General features: G+C 47.6%; 1 protein-coding gene across 4 annotated transcripts in view; it reads right to left on the bottom strand.

The window, feature by feature from the left end:
• Nucleotides 1-2,094: 2,094 nt before the first annotated feature.
• TNC (tenascin C) overlaps nucleotides 2,095-20,223 on the bottom strand; it is an 87,359-nt gene continuing 69,230 nt past the window's right edge. For all 4 annotated transcript variants that reach the window (XM_073225608.1, XM_073225604.1, XM_036990531.2 and 1 more), the window contains 11 exons: nucleotides 19,839-19,961; nucleotides 18,572-18,715; nucleotides 16,455-16,574; nucleotides 14,696-14,839; nucleotides 13,880-14,010; nucleotides 10,518-10,650; nucleotides 8,768-8,919; nucleotides 7,988-8,084; nucleotides 6,957-7,118; nucleotides 4,582-4,745; nucleotides 2,095-2,813 (listed from right to left, as the gene is read on the bottom strand). In XM_073225608.1, coding sequence (XP_073081709.1) covers nucleotides 2,703-2,813; nucleotides 4,582-4,745; nucleotides 6,957-7,118; nucleotides 7,988-8,084; nucleotides 8,768-8,919; nucleotides 10,518-10,650; nucleotides 13,880-14,010; nucleotides 14,696-14,839; nucleotides 16,455-16,574; nucleotides 18,572-18,715; nucleotides 19,839-19,961 — 1,481 coding nt within the window. In that variant the 3' untranslated portion in view covers nucleotides 2,095-2,702. The remainder of the gene's footprint in view (nucleotides 2,814-4,581; nucleotides 4,746-6,956; nucleotides 7,119-7,987; nucleotides 8,085-8,767; nucleotides 8,920-10,517; nucleotides 10,651-13,879; nucleotides 14,011-14,695; nucleotides 14,840-16,454; nucleotides 16,575-18,571; nucleotides 18,716-19,838; nucleotides 19,962-20,223) is intronic.

Genomic DNA, 20,223 nt, shown 5'->3' with positions numbered 1-20,223 from the left:
CTTAGGCCTTAGGGGGCAAGTGGGGTGAGCAGTTTCCTGAAACCTGAGGAGAGAGTTGTGGGGCGGGGTCAATGGACAGGCGCTGTGACTCTGTTCTGAGGGAAACGGTCAGCCTACCGTGAGGCTGGGGAGTGAGTAGTGTGACTCACCCCATCCCCGACACCCCCAGTCTCCTTCCTTCAGTGTCCGAATGTTGCCCATTTTGATACCCAACTAGAAACCCGAGGGCATGGGAGTCCATTGATAGAGTTCCTCTGGGGTGACCTTGAGAGATTCAGAGCAGGAGAAGGGGGGCAGCAGTTGGGGACGGACCAGGGGGAGGCTGAGCACCTGCAAGCGAATCCTCGGGGAGGAGCTCCTGACGGCGTGAGGGCATGGGGGTGGGGGGCGCAGCTGACGTGGGCTTGGACTGGCGCGTGGACGGAATTTCAGGACACGTTCACAGTGGAGAAGGTCACTTAAACAAAGCCACAGGTAGGCAACTAAGGGACACGTTTGAGAAATAGTGAGCTCACATTTTTCCACCAGGGCTCACAGGGTGTAGGCGGTTTGAAACCAACCATGAAGCCTTGGGTGTCATGGGCATGGCCCTTCTGCCTTCACGTTCCCATTTGAAGGCATGCGCAACCTTCCTGAGGCCAAGATTAAGGACTCCTGTTTCCTGGGCTTCTTAGAAATCAGAATTCGATTTTTGTGTGGTTTCTGGGGAATACCATACCAGCTTAGTTATATTCCCCTTTCTTGTGAGAGCATAGGACTGGGTTCAGACTCTCCCAGGTCAGCCGCCAGCAGAGGGTTAAGCCTCCCAGTTGAGGCTTGGCTGTTTCCAGAGAGCCAGTTTGTTCGGGTTTACACAGCAAGGCGAGTGTTGCTATGGCTGAACGGCAGGCAACATGTCTTATGATCTGGAACAGCAAATTGTGTATATAACAGGACAGCATTTATTAAAAGCAAGATAAACTCAGCAGCAAAGGATCTGGCTGGAGCCATAAATTCCTCTGATCCTCACTTCTAAGCCGCCACATTCCATCTGAATGAGGCCTATCAGCCCAAACATTGTCATTAAATAAGTCAATTTGCTGAAAATCCCTAAGAGAATGAACGGGGAATTGCTCCCTCTTCCCACTCACCCTCGTTTTCAGGGAGAAATGTGCGCTGTGTGGTTCTGACTCACAGTTGCCGAGTGCCAACAGATCTGTGGTGCTGAGTGGTGCTTCCCTCCGTCACGAGAGGTATCCAGGCTGGGACGGGGGAATGCCGGGCCTTTTAGGGGGCTTTGCAGAAGAGAGAAAGATATTCCCAACAGACGTTCTTTCCAGTTCTGAATCTTGAGGATTGTGGGGGCCTGAGAAGGCTCCAGTTGAACTTGCCCTTCCCCCTCCCTGGCCACGGGTACTCGGTTACCACGGCACACATTCCCTCGCAGAAGGAGAGCTTTCTCATCAGGCTGGGGGCAGAGCGAGACCCCTGGGGTCGGAAGGTCTGAGTTGAAATCCTGGCTCTGTCATTAACCGGGTGAGCAGCCACAGGCAAGTCATCGCGCTTCTATGAACTCCAGCCCATCCTGTATAAGGTATACGAGTGACAGCTCACGCCTATTAGCACTTAATGCATTCCAGGTACTGCGCAAAGGGCCTCCAAATGGATATCACTTATTTTTCACAGAAACACTATGAAATTAAGCCGTGTGAGTATTCCTGCTCTACTGAACTGATGCATGGAGCCATCGGGGAACTGGAGAATGGGGTAGTCATGATTTGAACTCAAGCAGTTGGTCTCTGGGGATTTTTAACCTTTTACCCATAGCACAGAATTTTTAGGAGGTTACATTATAAAATGGGCATAAAAGCATCTTCTGAGCCATAAACTTTTAGACTTGGAAATGTTGAACAAGAAGCTGAATCTCAAGCTGTAAGCTCTTCCCCACCTTGGTCAACTTTGTTCAAAAAGAGTGTTTCCTCTCTTTAGCCTTTCAGCGCCCTGCCACTTGACCACCCTCCCTCCTTGCCTTCCCTCCCCACGTTCCTTCCTCTGTTCAAATACGTGAGCTTCGGGGTAGTTCAGGATCAACAGTGAAGGCAGAGCAAAGCCAAATTCAAAAGTACTTGTGCTTTTATTTAAAAAAAAAATACAATCAGGTACTGTCCGGATGTGTTTTGGGAAGGAAGATCTCTTTACAAATCCTTAGTTTTCATCCTCATTATTATTATATTAATAATATTAATCATATCCTTAAAAAAGGAAACAGTATTGCTTTTCTGGTTTCTGTGGTACGAAATGTAGAAAAAGGGACGCCTTCCAATGACACACATTGAATCACTGCTAACAAAAATAATGACAATTAATTATACAGCTTTGTGTAAAATACAGCTGGTACTAAAACAAACTACCACTGTACAGCCTGCCCCTCTCCCCTTCCCAGAGCCGCCCAAGAGAAGGAAAACCACTGTGATGTTGCCACTGGAAGACTTGCTGATTCAAACAACAAAACAGTTGGAGACTGTGGTCTTTGGTGCGAAGGAAGCAATCACAGAGGGTGAGACCCGTGCTTCTGCCATTGGCCCCGATGACCCATGGTCAACTTCCACTGCTGCCAAATGTCCAGCTGGGGCTTGATGGTTGGGCTGGTTGTGTTAATACTTTGGTAAAATTCTCTTCTTTCTCTGGACCCTACTCCTCTCTTACCCAGCTGTCCCTGGAATTTATGCCCGTTTGCGCCTGCCTTCGAAATTGCGGAAGCTGCTGGGTCTCAACTTCATCTCAGCAAACTGGATTGAATATTCGTGGCCCTTCCAGTGGAACCAGTTAACACCCTGTAAGAAAGAGAAGACCTCCAAGTTGGATTCCAGTAGGCAAGGTGTTCAGGGACCACTGCTGTTTAGTTGACAGAACAAAATGAGTTCTGTTTGAACTTGACCTTTTGGAAGTTGACAGCTGTGTCTGGCCTGTCAGTCTATTAATCTGTATGGTGAAAACTTCCCAGCGGCTGGCTGAATCTGACTCCCTTTTTTTTTTTTTACTTGAGTCAGAAGTCACCTGAGTTGGCACTGAGTCTGACCTGCCATCTTGAAACAAAACAGTGGCTGATGAAATTTGCCATTGTTAGAAATAGGTGCTGAAGGAGTTCAGGTCATGATCGTAGGCCACAGAATTGAGTAGCTATATGTAGGGGAGCCTACAATTCACAGGATTCCTATGGAGTATTTTAATAGGGGTTTATATGGAATGCAGAAAGAATGGAGGTAGAACACATATTTTCCAAGTTGACCTGATAGGGTTAAACCTGAGTGCCCTTCCTTGAGCAATAAGTGGTCTTGAACAAGTTATCAAACCTTTCTGGGCCTCAATTTCACTGCCCTTTTTTTTCTCCCTTAAGGTCTGATAATGCCAACCTTGAATGGATGCTATGAAGATTGAATGAGTTTACAAAGGAGCTATCACAGTGCTGGGCCATATAGGTCCTCAGTAAATATTACTTCCCTAATCTCAAGTAAGGAGAAATATCCTTGGAATTTGGGCCAAAGATTTTCCTTAAGAAGAGACTAGATTTGGGTCTGGGCCTCCTAGTTTCATACTTAACTCCTTAGCAGTGTCTACAGAGGTTAGAGTCTGCCTATTGAACCCCACAAGGCCCCTTATCCCACTGAGGGAGGGGGTCAACTTCAGGGAATGCCCTTATGAGGCCACTACCCTATGTGCTGACCCCTCTTCTCTTTAGGAGGTGAGAGGACGTATCCATGGAGAAGTTAATGGCTGGTGAAAGGATGGAAAAAAATAGAAATGCTTTATTTGATTCGAATTTTTTGGCATTCACTGATATTAGGCAGTCTCTGAGTCTGACAAGGAGGTGGGATTTGAGAATGGCTGGCTCACGTCACAGGCAAATGTGTGCGTAATTGTTCAGTGACAGCGAGGCACTGCATCCCCCCGGCCTGGTCCTTGTGCTGCCTTCCTCAGCCCCGATCTCCCTCTGATAGAGATTCAGAGCTGGAAGCAAGCCCTCCTTACACTGTGGAGGAGACCGAAGCCAGGGGCAGAAGGTGACTTCACAGAGGCCACACAGTAGCAGGAGCAGAGCCAGATGTGGGACCAGAATCCCTGCCTCCTTTGTGGCCTTTTACATCATCTCCTCTTTCCAAAATTGGATGGAAGAATGGAAAGAAAAGCTTCCTTTTTGGCATGTAGCTGCTTTTTTTTTTTTCTGAAGGACTCCATATTGCACAAGGCAATAAAGGTGACATGACAGCGCCAGAGAGGAAAGCATAGCTTACACAACATATAAGATGGAAAGAACGCCTGCTTCCACCCCGGCTTCCCCCAGGCAGCCTCCACTATTATCTGCTTTCCCTCTGTGGTTCATCTCCCCAGGAACTTCATGGGTCGGTTAACTGGGCTTTTTCTAGGATTGTGCCTGACCTGCGGTGGCACTGAGCTTTCTCTTGGCTGTGCTGGGGAAAGACAGGTTGTCACATACTTGAGGTTCCTGCCTTTTAGCCTCAGCCAGGACAGAGGGGCTGAACTGCCCCTGTTACCCGCAACCAACTTCCCAAGCCCTGCCCAGGGCCCTCACAGTCCACTCACCTGACTATGGTTATTGTCCCCATATCTCCCCATGAGGTTGACACGGTGACAGTTCTTGTACCAGAAAGCCCCCTTGTAGGACAGGGCGCAGTTGGTGATGGCTGAGTCTGTGTCCTTGTCGAAGGTGGAGAAGGATCTGCCGTTGTGGTAGGCCATAGAGTCACCTGGGGGAGAGAGGTGTGGACGTGAGAAATCCCAGCTGCACTGCCTCGTGGGCTGTGAAGGGCAGAACCGGGGGTGGCAGCGGGAAGTCCCGGGGTGGGCTGGCCTTTACAGTGAATCCAGCATCAGGATCAAACACGGGACTGGACGGGACTTAAGTGTCAGGCTGAGGATTCACTTCTGCTAGAAGCAGCGCAATGTGGTGGAAAGAGGGCTCTGGGCGGCTTTGGGGGCTCTGGCTTCAAGACCCATCTCTTCACTCCCTGGAGTGACCTTGTACAAGTCAAGCCTCTTGCTGAACCTGTTTTCTCATCTGTAAAATGGGGCAAGCACATCGATCCTCTCCACCTCAGAGTGCTGCTGGGACAGTGAGTATGAAGGTGGATGCTAAGCAGGTAGAGTGCGTGCAAATCGTTACGATTGGTGTTATTTTTATACATTTTTGTATTCCTTTATGTAAAGGCACTCAGAGTAAGGTATGAAATCTCTATCTAATATTGTGTGTTGTTTTCCCAAATACAAGTATTTATGGCCGTACTTACCAACAAACCCTTTAGAAACTGATTGCCACCAAATAGCTTGTGCAAGATACAATTATTTTTCACTGTTTTACGGGACCAGTGTTGTTCGATTCAAATACAAGAAGCCTATTTATATCTAGTACTATTTGGTGTCTAGTTTGTAATTTTATACATTGAATTTTAAGAGCATTTAAGTGCCCTTTCTTCCTGTGTTCCCTCCCTCCCAACCCAGTGCACAAACATTTCAAGATGCTGAACATTCTACCCTGATATTTTAAAAAAGGTTGTCAAAGGGACTCAGATGTCTTCTTAACTGATGAAGCTACAGAGAGCTTGAAGACGGCACGCACACATTGAGGAAATAAGTTGCCTTCTGTGGAGGGCTGGCTCGCAGCCTTACAAGGGTTATCTTAGTGAAAGGACTCTGGAAATTCAGAGAGAATTGGGTGGAGGCCACATTCCTGCTGCACAGGCTTTGTTTGCCCTGTAACAATATCCTTCTCGCCCAAAGCCATCTTGTCCAAAGAGGTATTTATGGCCAGGTAATAAAATGTCAGGATTCTCTGAGGGACACAAGAATGAAAACAATTTTTGCCCCTGGGTCTCTCTCTTCATTACCACTAGACTGATCTCTTACGAGCTTAGTCTCTCCTTAGACTGAGCCGGCTTTTGGCAAGTCTTTATTTGTAGATTTTTCTTGTTACAGATGTTTTCTTTCAGAGCTCAGAGAAGATGGAAATGTGATGTAGCATATGTGTTCTCTGTTTACCTAAACATAACTGGAAGCTGCTCCGAAGTGGGCAGGGGCGGCAAGAGGTGGTCCCACTCTCAGGCCTGAGCCTCCTTGTCACCAAGCACATGGCCAGGCTCACACCGGGGCCACCTCCTTGCAGGCTTTCACCGGGGGTGGAAATCACTGAATGTTTCTTAGCCTGTTTCCTCATCTGAATAAATGCAATGTCTTCCTGGAAAGGTTTTTGTGAGAATTAAATGGGGGTGATACGTGGAAAACACCTGCAAACGAGGATGCTCCCCAGTAGGCCTGCAGGCATATTGTTTCCTTATTTCTTTCTTCATGAATAAATTCAGAAATCCACGCATCAGTTTTCAAGACCTGGACTAGGTTAGGTAGCAGACAAGGAATCAAAGGGCCGCCTGACAGGTGGTGAGTGTCCAGACATGGCGGTATGCAGGCTGAGGCTGATGACCCTGTGGCAGGAGGTCTTGGGAGAGATTCAGGCAGCCGGTGATGGAGCGGACTGTCGGCTACTCAAAGTGCTCCCCACAGGCCAGTGCCAGCGGCATCTCTGGGGACTTAGTAAGAAACAGCACCCCGGCAATCGGCACCCGCACATTAACAGGATGCCTGGGGGCGGGGAGGGTCAAATGTAAGCTGAGAAGCACTGGCTCAGGTGAACATTAAGGCCTCTAAGAGACAGTTTTTCTATCAGCCTATAAAAGAGATCTAAAAATGGATAAGAAAAAGACATGTTTTTTTGGATTCCCAGCCTACTTTATGTTTTGGTGACCCAAGTATCTACCTAACTTGTTCTTCTGGATTAGCACCTAGTGGGGATTCAGCCATTTGTTGATCCAGGAACTGGCTGGACTAATGCAGGAAGCAAAGATGAATGGAGGAATTAACTGGAAGGTTTCTGTGGTTCACCGGCCCTGAGTGTGGCTGCCCAGTACCTGCTGTACCACTGTAGCCCTCCACCTTCAGCTTGTAGCGCGTCTTGGCGTCTCCCACACTGAACTTGTCGTAGACGGCGTAGGCTGTCTTCCCGTGGTCCCGCAGGTCCACCCGCAGCTCATACTGACCCTGGGCTGTGATTTTGTTCAGGTTGTCCAGCCCTGTGGACGACAGGTAAACATTGCCAAAGACGCACAAGAGCCTGAGGCCATTCCTACCCCACCCTGTCTGAACAGCGGCTGGGTGTCCTCTAAAGAGGTTTGTGTCCCACAGACCTGGGCTGGCAGCTTGATCTGCTACTTGCTGGCGCAGCCCAGGCAAAATATGTTTCTGAGCCTCCGGTAAAATCACATTGACATCTTTGCCCTGCCAACTTCCTAGTGTATTGTGAAGATCAAAGGACATAAGGTGGAGAAAGCACCTTTTAAACTCCAAAGCTCCCTACAAGTGGAAAGCAGTTGGACAGCAGGTGGACATTCCCAGCCCAAACACTGGGGCCTAGAACAGCGCCCTCTGCAGGTAGGTTGGGTAGAGTGACATGGATGGATGGATGACGGCAGTGCAGCGCCCCCTCGGCATGTTTCAAATTGCAGCTCAAATGCTTACTGTCCTATGCGCACACAACTTAACCTTCTGAGGCTCTATTTTCCTGTACACAAGATGGGAATTTTGTGTACCTTGCAGGGGTGCCACGAGGCTTCGAGGTTATTACTACAGGGAGCCCATCTGGAACTCCTGGCATCTGGAGGCCGGGACAGAAACAGTTAATAATGCCTGGGAGGGTGATTTCTATAAATGATTCAGTGAGTGTCTTCAGTCTGGCTGTTGGCTCTCTCTTGACCAGATTTTTATATTTAATGACCTAGAGAATTTTAAATCGTTTCCATTGAAAATTTGATATTCTGTGTCTACTATCAGAGTTATTATTTCCTCCTAATCCATTTTTTATCCATAGGTTACTGTGTGTTAGGACAAATGACAAGGAGAGCAGAAACGGGCGTTCGGGACCCAAACATGCGGGTAGCATTACCAAGCCAGAATTCTTCTCTGCGGTCCCCAAACCCAGCAGCATAGGCTTTCCAGTTTCGGTAGAAATCCTCATGTCCATTTTTGCGTCTCAGGAACACCTATAAACATAACCAATGAATCTGGATGCCCTCTAGCTATTGCAGGAACGAGATGGAAGGCATCTTTCTGAGAGGAAGAACATCAGATGAGAGAAAAGCACCAGTCCCAGCTCTGTCTGCCACTACTTTGCCATTAAACCCTGGGCCGGTCACCTCCCACCTCTGCGCCTTGGTGATCTCACCTGAAAGGCAGGGATTAAATATACCACCCAGCTTTGGGGATAATGATGTGCCCAAGTAGGCTCGTCACTTGTAACAAATGCACCCCTCTGGGGTAAAATATTAAAAAAAAATACTACCAGCTGACATGGTAATGGGTTTTTTTTTGAAATAACTCACATAAACTCTTAGCACCAGCCTGGTAGATAGCAGATGCTAATTAGCATACACAATGGGCTCCATGACCGCTGTCAGTTTATGCATCACATAGTTGAGGACCCTCGATGAGATAAATTACAAGAGAATTATTTTCACCTCTTTTTTATCCCCAGCTTCTTTCCCATTCCCTTAAGAGATAATTCCTGAGTGTCTACATGTGACAGGCACTGTCTTGCAGAACCTCACGCATGATGGTGTCTGAGTCCACAGGGAGGGCCTCCACCCCTCGCGGCCCCTGCTGAGCCCTCTGCCCACAGCCCCCAGGCCTGAGAGCTTCTGGAGTCCGTTTAGGTGATGATACTCACGATCCATCCACCCCCATCTGAGGTCATGTCACAGAAGACCTCCAGAGGCTGGGCCTTGTCGCCATTCAGATAGATGGTGTAGAGGCCAGAGGTGGTGTCTCCATTCAGCATTGCTTGGGAGCAGTCTCTGGGGAACGGGTATAGGAGTCCAACTGTGGGATCAGAAGGAAGAGAGGCTCAGAGCAGGAGGACCGGGGCAGGAGCTTTCAAATGGCAGGTCTGCTGTTTGTTGGCTAGAGGCCCATAGGCAAGCAACTCAAGCTCTGTGAGGCTCTGCTCCCTCCCATGCTAGATGGGGATAAAGCCTCTCATTCTGGGCTGCAATGAGGCTTAGAGGCTATGGATATAAGGCACCCACCCCGGTCTTCTAATTGATGGAAGATGCCAATGATATCATTAGGGGGAGAGCTCAGCAATGTGAGGAGCATGTGCCAGGCTGACCCTGATCTACCCAGAGCAGCCAGACAGCCCCTGATGAACACCCAGGTACTGACAGGGGCCTGGGTCTGTAGCACCCAATGGAAGGCTCACTGTGGAGCAGGGCAACCTATTAAGCTGGATGCATCTCAAGTGTCTCTGGAAGATTCTGAAGCCAAAGACCAGGGTTTTAGTCCTGAACTTGCTACTTCCTTGCCTTGGAATGCTGGGAATGTCATTTAGCTGCCCCGAGCCTGGGACTCTCAGAAGGATAAAATACAAGGAGGCCTGGGGGATGTCCAAGGGCAATAATGTGATGTGAGAAATAAAAACCTTGATAGAAATGGATGACTGTGGGGCTGTGTTTAGCAGGTGGGATGGAGAACGGGCAGTCCTAGCAGTTCTCTCCTTTCAGCGGACCTCCTCACCATATACGACCTCACCCGAGGCTATGTCATGGGTGTCCTGTTGGTTGTTTCATGGGCCTAGTCTGAAAGCATCTGTAGGGCCCCCTCCTATTTTTGTGCTCCCAGCACCTGGCAGAGAGGCACCTTTGCCTCTACACCGCCCTCAGCAGGGGTGCAGAGTGACCTGAGCGACACGTGATGATGGGCAGGAGGCAGCCTGGGGGGCACTGTGTAGCCCAGGTTCTGGGCTCTCCGAAGGCTGACTCCTCCCTTCTGGGACAATGGATGCCCCCCCTCTTATTCACCAATGGAATGACTTGTACATTTGCCATCTGAACAAGGCAGCCGGGGGTGGGCGTGGGGTGCTCCCTGGTCCTGGACCTGACTCACGGCACAGCCTTGAGCAGGTCACTTAGGCTCTGGGAGCCTCTGTTTCCCCACCTGAAAACTGGGCATGACAGCCTTGGCCCACTGCATGAGCTTGGTGGGAGGACTATTTGTGATCTTTGGATACTGACAGCCTTTGTAAATGCTGACATGCTGAAGGAGAAGGAAAGGGACACAGAGTTTATAATGAGCCCAGACAAAGGGCCACACTCTGGGTCCTTGTCAAGAAGGGATGGTTAGTGATCCCACTGTACAGGTGAAGGAACTGAGGCTTGTAGAATGGTAGTAACCTTCCTAAGTCCCACAGAGCAAGTGGAGATGGGGATTGAATCCAATGTTCTCACCACTGGCTCTCCTTCCCTTTCACCTCCCCAAATCTCCTGTACCCACATTCCTCAGGCTTCCAGGTAGTAGCAGGGAAATGATTCTTTTCAGAGATTTGGTGGAAAAGTTTTAAGTAACAGTCCGATGGGAAGTGGAGGGTTGGTGTGATCTCACAAAGTTTGATCTTAAGGCCTAGCTGCTTCCTGAGTCCTTACTTGTGGTGAAGAAGGTCTGAACCAGCCTGCTCCTCAGAGGCCCGTTCAATGCCTGGATCTTGGCCGTGTAGTGCGTGGATGGGCTCAACTCTGCCAGGCTGTACGAGGTGGTGTCTGGACCCACAATGACTTCCTAAGGGCAGAAGGAAGAACATAATAGTTTTTAGCCTTATAAATCCTCAGGGTATAGATACATTCATTCATTCACCTATCTTTTCATTTCTTCATTCAGTCAGAATCCACAGACTCCCCTTCTGCACCAGACTCCACACTTACTTCTGGTGGGGTCAGAGATAGGGAAAGGGCAGTATACACAAAGGTCCTAGGGCCAGAAGGGGCAGAGCAATTTACAATTAAGCTGAAGAGGCTATAATATACTTGTTTTTGGTATGGGGAGTGATAGAAGTAGTGGGCAAAGATCAGATTACAGAATGCCAAGCTATGGCATTTGAAGTTTACCATTATAAGGAATGGAGATTCCTGAAAGGTTTTCGACAAGTGAATGACATGAACCTAGCTTAATCTGGTGGCAGGATGAATCACACAAAGGGCAAAAGGTTTAGACTTTGAGATCAGTTGTATCAGTGGCTCCTAATATGGCTCTTTTTCATGGCCCTCTGGGAAGCTTTAAAATAATACAATTCCTGGGCTCTATCACAGACTGATTGGATCATAAAAGCCAGAAGTGGGTCCCAGCAAGGAACACATTTAAGATGCTCCCCCAGATGATTCTGATGTATGGGTTTGGAGATCTTTTAAGTCAGGAGATGATTAGGCATGATGAGTAGGCATAGCATGATAAAGGCTTGAGCTGACCCAGCATGTCTCCTTTTAACAACAGAGATATCCAGGAGGGGCAGATGTGCACAGCTGCTGTGAGGCCAGTTCTAACTACACCTGCAGTTTGTGATTGCTGCTGTCCAGAGAAGGCGATTGGTTTCAGTTTGTAGGAAACCCCTTTCTTTTCAAACCCTTTTTTGAGCTTCCAATGCCTGTGAAATCATGTTTTAGCAGATGATGACCTTTGTGTAATAGATGACCTTTGTGCCTGGAATTGGAGTTCAACCTACATTCCCAGCAACCCAAGCACAACAGTGTTCTGTACAACCTGCAAACACAGCCAACTGGGTTTAGGCAGTAATGAGTCACTGTGGAGGCCTCTAGAAGGTTCTCTTGCATCTTTACAAGTGGGCAGGTGATGTTATCCACTCTCCCAATGGAGGATTGAGTTTCAGAGAAGCTAAGAGACTTACTCTTGCTCCATAATTTGTTGATGGCAAAGGATGGTCTTACATCCTCTCTGCCCTGGACCTTTTCCTCCTACACCAGGTTGGTTTTCTTGAATGAAACATAAAGACCTGGGGATTGAACAAGCAGGGAAGTAAACTGAGACGAGCATCCATTCGGTATCAGTGACCCACTGCCGTTTGTGTGGCCCTGAGATCCAGTCCTTGGAGAAGGATCAGATACACAGCCGGGTTCATTAATTGCCTGGGGATACAGTTACTTATTAGCTCCCAAGGCTGCTGTGCAAAGCTGTCTTCCCAGCAATTAGGGTAGATCGAAATGAGACTTGTGACTTCAGGCAAACACTGAATCCTAGAATGCCTGACCAGGAAGGGGCCTTAGAATCTGGGAGAGTCTGATGCACTCACTTTCCAAGTGTGAACACTGACACCTAGAGAGGATAAGGGACTTGCCTCCATTCACACAGTAAGTTAGTTCGTTGTTATACCAACTCCAAGGACTATGAGAGTAACTAGAAATATGTGTCTACTTCTGGTTAAATGTGGCAGACTGTTCATGCCAGTTTATCTCTACTTGCTTCTGACAGTCACAGAAACGAGAATAAAGGGATATAATGTAAAACCCACAAGGATGAGGGAAATGGCGGAGGAGACAGTAGTGGGCATGACAGGGAGAATGTGGTGGGGTGACACTGAGGGGCAGAATGGAGAAAGCTGGGGGCTAACCAGCTACGTGGGCAGGGCCAGAGGCTGGCTGATGAATGCCACTGAGCCCAGCAAGTTCAGGAAAGGAATGTGTACAGAAGCCAAGATGCCTTCGGAGGCCAGGGTGGGGCACGGCTGAACAAAAGTTTGTCTCAGAGCTGTGTATAAGAAACGGATCCGCAGCTCTCCCCATCCCCCAGCAGTCTGGAGGACTGTCTTTCCAGCCCAGGTGGCAGGCTGAGGTTTACGCTATGGAGAGGCGGAGCCAGAAAGGAGACCACATTCAGATCCAGGCGGCCCAGCGGCAGGAGAGGCCGAGGGGCTGCGCTGGAAACAGGAGTGAAGGTCTGTACACAGCGGGGGCCCGGGCTCCGTCTCCAGCTGGGCTCCTGGCAGCCTGGTTTGGAGGGCCTGGATGAGATGGATTAGCTCAAGCGAAAAGTCTTGCAGTGCTGATATTGCAGCAAAACTCTTGGCAGAATGGCTGGGTACTGGCCTTATCACTCTCTGGTGAGCCCCACAGTGGACGAGCCCTGCGTGTGCAGCTGGGACTCCCAACCAGCTGCTGCCTTCTTGGCTCCAGTACCGAAGGACCATCAGAAGTTGGGCAGAAGTCTCCAACATGAAAGATAAAGACTCTAACCAAAGCAAACCAAACAAGAGCAGCGAAATAGAAAAAAGAACTTGGGAGAAACCCTTTGCAGGTCATTAGAATAAAAATACCAAAAACATATATTCTTAGAGATAAAGAGAAGATGATAATGCAAAACACAAACATACACTAGAAAAAGATGACTGTGCAGGGAGCACATAGAAGATCTTGGAACTATGAAGTGTGATGGCCGAAATTAAAAATTTAGTAACAAATTGAGAAGGTGAAGTTGTGAAAATTCCTTTTCACTTGCCTGAAGGGCTAAAGTTATTTCAAATTGAAAAGTAAAAGAAAAAAGTTCACAGGCAGAGGATATCAATAACAGTTGCTATCAATGGGACTAAGTTAATGTCATAAGGACATGGTGATATATATTGCAAAGTATGATGGAATCATGTCACCTGTGATGTCATATATACAGCAAAAATGCAGAAGACGTGGTTGGCCTTTGCCCAGTGAACATTAAAGGACCAAAAGTTCAGTTCCAGAAATGTCCTCAAGTCTTGTGAACAGTGATTCTCGACCTTGGCTGGCTAGTAGAACTAGAGTCTGGTTAAAATGAGACAGGGAGGCGGGAGCTTATAATTCATATTCAAAAGGTCTGGCATAGTGTCCAATCCTTAATTTGTTTTTTTTTCAACTCCTCAGTTGCACGGGGGTAGAGAAACAGCACCAGTGTTAATTCTTCCCTACGCTGAGGATCATGTGAACATGTTAACCAGCAGTTGAGGGGGAGGGGTGTTTATATGCTAAGATACCTTGACTGTACCGTCCACGGATTCATACACCAATAGGTAACCGGTGACAGATGCCCTGGGGGGTCGCCAGGTGAGGAGGGCAGTTTCTGACTGAACTTCAGCAGCAGTCCAGTCTCTTGGAGGATCAAGATCTGGAGAAGATAAGTCATTTAATATCAAATAAGTCAGCAATTGTAGGACAAAAATTCCCTAGCTGGGTATCAGGAGGCCTGAGTTCGAGTCCTTACCCTACCACTGTGCTACATGACCCAGGGCAGAAACTTCCCCATCTGTAAAAGAGGAGGTCTTGATTGGCCTTGTTTGGATTTGGAGAGAAAGACAGCGTTGTGAATATAATTCCCAACATCCCTTGCTCCTAAATAAGAGGACAGATGAATAGCTGATATGGGAGCTCACCCCTACTGAGAAGGCATTTCCTCCATTTCCCCGCTTGCTGCAGTTTGTAAAAAGATCTCAATGTATACAAAACTCAATGGACATCTAGGAAAACTTGCCTAAAAAATCTTTCTCTTAAAAATATTTCCTTGTCTAGAACATGGATCATTAAATATTGGGTTTCAGGCCAGTGGGGACTGGTTTTCCACTTAAAAAGCTTTCCTTTTAAAACTGTTTCCTAGTCCATGGGAGGACAGGGTCATTTTGGTTCAAAAGGAAATGGTGTGTTTCTTAAGATCCTGACTGAGGGGGCATTGGCAAATTTAGCCAATGCTGACATCATCACGTTGCAGGGATCTGCCTTAAGGAACAGCTGGGGCAGATGGCCATTTAAGGTGGAGGCTGTGGGTGGGCGCCTTCCAGCTCTTGGTGTCTCTGTACCTGTTGTGAACTTGGTAGAGATGATTGAGCTCTTCTGGGGCCCCTTCTCTGCAAAGATCCTCAGCGTGTATTCCGTGGCAGGCTCGAGGTCTGTCAGGGCATACTCCACCATGTTCCCGGACACCGTGCGTGTGATTTCTGGCACTAAACATGAAATACACACACTGAGACGGTCACCTCTCCCTGTCCGAGCCTTCCGCGGACTTGGCACAAAGCACGCACACCTACTTCTAATGCAGAAACTTTCAGTGACCCTGCAGAAAAGCAGGTTTGATTTCTGAAATGACTCACTCTCCTTTCTCTCTCTTGAGAACTCACCTCATATACAAAAGGATTTATCATACAGAGAGTGGATTTTTCTAGGCACCAAACCAGCAGGGGAACTGGAGGTCAGGAGGTTTTTCCACAGGGTGCTGGCAGGAACAGCTCTGCAGCTGGGGCACAGGAACCAGCAAGAGGTAACACCTCCGAGGCTTGGGCTACCCCAGTTTAATTTGTCCCATTGCTTGCTCACTGCCATCACTTTTTTTTTTTTTCATTTACCCACACATCTTTTTATACTTTGCCAAATATTGTCAAATCATTAGGCTGGGGGATCAGGAACATTGGGCCATAGCAGACAGACCAGAGTCTAGTTTGCCTTTTAGGCCCACTGGGTCAGGCCTGGCGGTGATGTCCTAGCGGTATGTGTTTGTTTCCTGATCACAGGTGACCAACCAACCTGGCTTGCCAGGGGCTGGGAGGTTGCCCAGGGTGTGGGACGTTGAGTGCTAGAACTAGGAAAGTCCCAGGCAAATTGGGGCCAGTTAGTCACCCTACTCATTATCCATCCATGAAACACCCCCTCTTCTTGGACCAGGCCCTTTTATAGCCTCCATCCACAATTTCCATAAATCCCATGAACTATATACCCTGATCTATTTTTGGTGAAATAATGTCATCTTTCCTGACTCAGAAGAGGTTGCTCATAGGAAATATTTAAGAATTGAAGAGTAAAAAGAATAACTCCCCAAATCCCTTCTCTCCCTTCCCCCAGAAACTCACTCTAACCTCACAGAGAACTAACTCGTAGGTAGACGCCATGGTTGAATTAAGATTTCCAGAGGTCCCGGGCGCAGATTAAGGTGTCCTCTCATATTGTCACTGAGAGTAAAGCAATACTGAATCATAGAATATGAAATTTACATATGATTTGGGATTTAAATAGTATAATATTTTCTAAAGTAACTCATTACAAAGGTATGGCTTTGCTCTTTAAAAAGGAATCTCTCTTTGTCCTCTCCTTTATTTGTATTTGATTTTACCTTCTGGTGGCTGTGGTTTGCTGGTACCCCAAATACGTGTTTAATCTGCTAACTAAATGAGCACAGAGGGTTGTAGAGATAAGAAAAGTAATTCCTGATTTCTCCATCAAATTTGCTGCATCTGGCCACCTCCATGGGTCCTGAGAAGCCAGGGCTCTCTGGCACCACTGGAAGTAGCCTGTTTAAGATTTTAGATTCTGGACTCCTTTCCAAGAGATGAGAGCTGCTGCCTAGAGAGGGTGGCTATGCTGACAGGCAGAGAGACCTGCAGGAGGACAGGGATAGCTGGGGGAACGTGGGCAGGCTGGAGATGCTTTCATTCTTCTTCAAGCAGCCTACTGGCCTCCCCTGATGTAACCACAATGTTGATGCTCTTTCGGTTGACAACAAGCAGAGGGTGATGGGTGGGGAGAACAGCAGGACAGGAGCTGGGAGGGTCTTGGGCACAACCTTACCTTTCTCCCCTGTGTAGGAGATGACGTAACTGTCCACAGGGGCAATGGCTGGCTGCCATGTGGCCAAGGCTCCCGAGCTGGTGATGTTGGCTGTCATCAGGCCAGATGGGCCATCCAGAGCTGCAAAGAAAGATGGTGATATGTTGAAGAGATAGACAGTCATGGGACAGGACATCAGACCACAGCTGCTGTCCTGTCTATGCTGCTCTTGGACTCCTGGTAACACAGTGCCCATTGCATGGACAGTTCCAAGTCCCGGGTTTGGAGCCAGGATGACCTGGGTTTGGGTCATGACTCCTTCCCTTGCTGGCTGGGTCACCTTGGGTCTCTATTTCCCCACCTGTAGAATGGGGACAGCAATTCTGTCTGGCTTCATCCTTTGGTTTTCACATGATATTATAGGTGAAAGGTGCTGTATAAACTGCAGAAGGCTGAACACATGACAAAGGTTATCATCATAGTTCACATTCCTTTCTCCAGGGAAGGAACTTACAAAAACAGAGACTTAGAGAGTAAAGGCTGCCCAAGGCTTTTCTGGGTGACGAGTGATAGCTCTGACTAAGTGACTTCTGGACACTATGGAGCCTGGTTCCAGGGGCTGGTGGCCCCGGTTCCACCTTGGCTTCCCTGTCTAGTGCCCTTGGGTCATTTCTCTTCTCAAAACCTTATTTTTTTCAGTTGTCAGAGGGCGGCTGTTGTAAGGATGAATTAGACAATGAATGTGAGTGTGCAAGGGGCAGCTCAGTAAATGCAGCTGTTATTAACATGACTAGTGAAGCTATTTGGAGTCTAAAATATGATTTCCAAATGACTCATACTAAGAAAGATGGTATCCATGGGACCCCGGCCCATTTAACTGACCACTGCTACCACTCAATTACTCCGGGACAACAGTCCTGAGAGGATGGAGGGCAGCTCTCATCAGCTCATTTTAATGATGAAGGTGAGAGATGAAATGCCTGGCCGGAGAGTCAGGGGGTGGTGGAGTGATTTGGGGAGCTCCCATCAGCTACTTCAAGTTCCTTCCTGTCTCATCATGCCTGTATAGAATCTCCTTTATCGAGGACAATGGGGCCTTGGGAGGAGACACATCCAGCTTTTGCAATCTGTTGTTGCAGAAAATCCATGAATGAAAGATTTCTATGGCGGAAATAAGGGTCTGTGTGGCAGGGCAGACAGAACTCTGGGTTCAGATGGGATGTTTTAATTGCACATTATCAACTCTTTTAGATTAGGATATTTAAAAAATTTCCTGTGAGGCCCATTCTTTGGATCCCATAATGGATTAGCCTGGATAATTGCTCATATATCAAAGGATAAATTGTTTAGAGACACAGCTGCCTAAACAGAAAATTTCCACTTCATTATCCTTCCATGCAATTCATTATTTCCCCCTCCTTACAGTGTGCTGTAGAAATCAGTTTATAATTGGAAAATAATCCTTTATTTTAGAAGAACATAGAGTTTGTAGCGAGACTGACCGAAGTTCAACTTTGCTTCCAGCACTCACTCGCTATGTAGCTTTGGCCAAGGTATTGATTTCCCTGGGTCTCTGTTGTTTCTTCTGTAAAATGGGAATGATAATAGCCATTTAAAAGTTTTAAATGCAAAGGGTTTAGTAACAGTGCCTGGAATACAGCAGCTGCCCAAGCAGGAGTAGTTACTTTATAGCTGTCACTGTTACACGTCCACGAGAACAACTGCTTGGAAGGACCCTTGCCATGGTTCCAGGCACCAGGTAGGGAAGGGAAGGAGGTGGATCAATGTGTACAGTCATTTACATTTACAGATGCTTTACACGCATCGTCTCGGGTGATTCTTACACACTCTGCACAAGCCGCAGAACTGTACCCATTTTACAGAGATGCAAACTAGACCCTAGAGAAATTCACTGGCAGCTCATGTATTAGAAGTGATAGACTTGGTGTTTCAGCCCAGGTCAGTATGACCCCCACATCTGAGCTCTTTCACATGACCCTAGGGTATGGAGGGGCCAGAAATGAGGCTCCTCATGCTCTGAATCCGGTCAGTCCCCTTCCCCCTAGGATTTCCTAAATAACACACTTTGTTTCCAGCTGCCGCACCATGGACAATAATGCTGAAGGTGAGAAAAGCACCTGTGGTGAACGATCCTGAGACGGGTTCGCTTTCCTCGAAGCCCTTCATGGCGATGATGCTGACGAGGTACTCGGTGCCAGGCAGAAGCCTCACCAGCCTGGTCTGGGGCTCGGTTCCACCCACCGTTACCACTGAGGGTGTACCTGGAACAGAGGCAGTGAAGGTGGGAACCATGAACCTCACTGAAACTCACTGTTGCCCTAAGAATGGGTGTATCCATTTTGGAAATGAAGCCGTATCTTCATCCAATACCACTTTCTTGACTTCTTCTCATTTGCTCCTATCCGCTGGCATAAAAGAAGAGGTCTTACTTTTTGTATAATGCTTTTTCCATCTGTGCAGATGCCAAAAAGCGAGCCAGGAGAGGAAAACACATGAAGTCACAATGTGCTAAAAATGGCAAGTTTCCGTTCAGTACGGAGCTGGCATGTGGTGCACATTTTATTTATTTATTTTTCCCACAAAGAATATGGGAAGCTCACTATGTATATCTGATCTATTTAATCCACTGTCTTAGCTTGGGATACAGACTCTTTTATTAGCAGAGATTCTACTATTTAAGAAAAGAAGATGGTCATAAACAAGTTTATACTCCATATTTATTTGAAAAGTCCAAAATTTCTATTTCTTAGAACTTGAGGGCTGGTGAGGAGCTTGTACATCAGCTGGTCAAACACCCCCTAGAGATGCTATAGCATTCCTCTAGAGAGGTTATCAACCACCTTCTCTGTACACACTTCCACTAATGGGGGGCTCACTGTCTGCCAGAATGTCTTTAGACAGATTTGACTCTGCTTTGCCACACTGGTCTCTAGCGTAGCCCATGTGCTCTGAACTAGAGCTCTGAACTCTACTAAGTCATAACTCCCCACCTCACACAGGTGAGGACAGATTTGGGGAACAAAGGGCAAAACCTCACATATATCCAGGGCAAGATCAGCTTTTCAGAGACGTGTGCTCAAAGAGGAAAAGGCCAATGCATTTAGTCTCCTGTTGTGTGAAAACAGTATTGGGCATCTATTTCTCCTAGAAGGTTAGACTTTCAAGGCTGGAAAGGGTCTTCGTAAAATGACCCTTTACAAGGTAGTTTTCCCTAAGGCTCTCATAGCTCTTTGCAAATGAAGTCTGTGCAGATGGTCTCAGATATAAGGAAGTCATTTTCTTTGGTCATAATGTTTAGGAGGATGGGAATGATCATGATCTCCTCACTATTTCACCCCATCCCCCTCCATATTCCTCTCCCCTTCCCCTCTTTGAGCCCCGTACCTCCTGCCATGGGCACGTAGGTAATCCGGAAGCTCTCCACCTGGGTAGTGGGTGCGAGCCAGCTGACAGTGGCCGAGTTCTCAGTGATGTCTGAGAAAATGATTTCCTTCGGGGAGCCCATGGCTGTCAAGGAGAGAGCACAGAAGAAACCCAGAAACAGTTAACTATCTTGGTCAATAATGATTCTTCCTGGGTAAGGAATCCTAGTCCCTAGAGTCTGTGTCCAAGCCAAGCTTTTAGGGTGGAGATTGCGGTGATCTGTGGTCAAGTTGTGACTTGAGGGAAACAATTGTTCTTTCCTTCAGGTCTAGAGCCCATCAGAGAGAGCAGCCATTTGGTTTCATCCAAGGAGAATATTATATTAACAGAGCAGCTGACTTCTAAG

The sequence above is a fragment of the Manis javanica genome, chromosome 2, assembly GCF_040802235.1.
Source record: "Manis javanica isolate MJ-LG chromosome 2, MJ_LKY, whole genome shotgun sequence".
NCBI classification, from domain to species: domain Eukaryota; kingdom Metazoa; phylum Chordata; class Mammalia; order Pholidota; family Manidae; genus Manis; species Manis javanica.
Note: the sequence above shows the minus strand (reverse complement) of the source record. Positions and strands in the feature narration are given on the sequence as shown.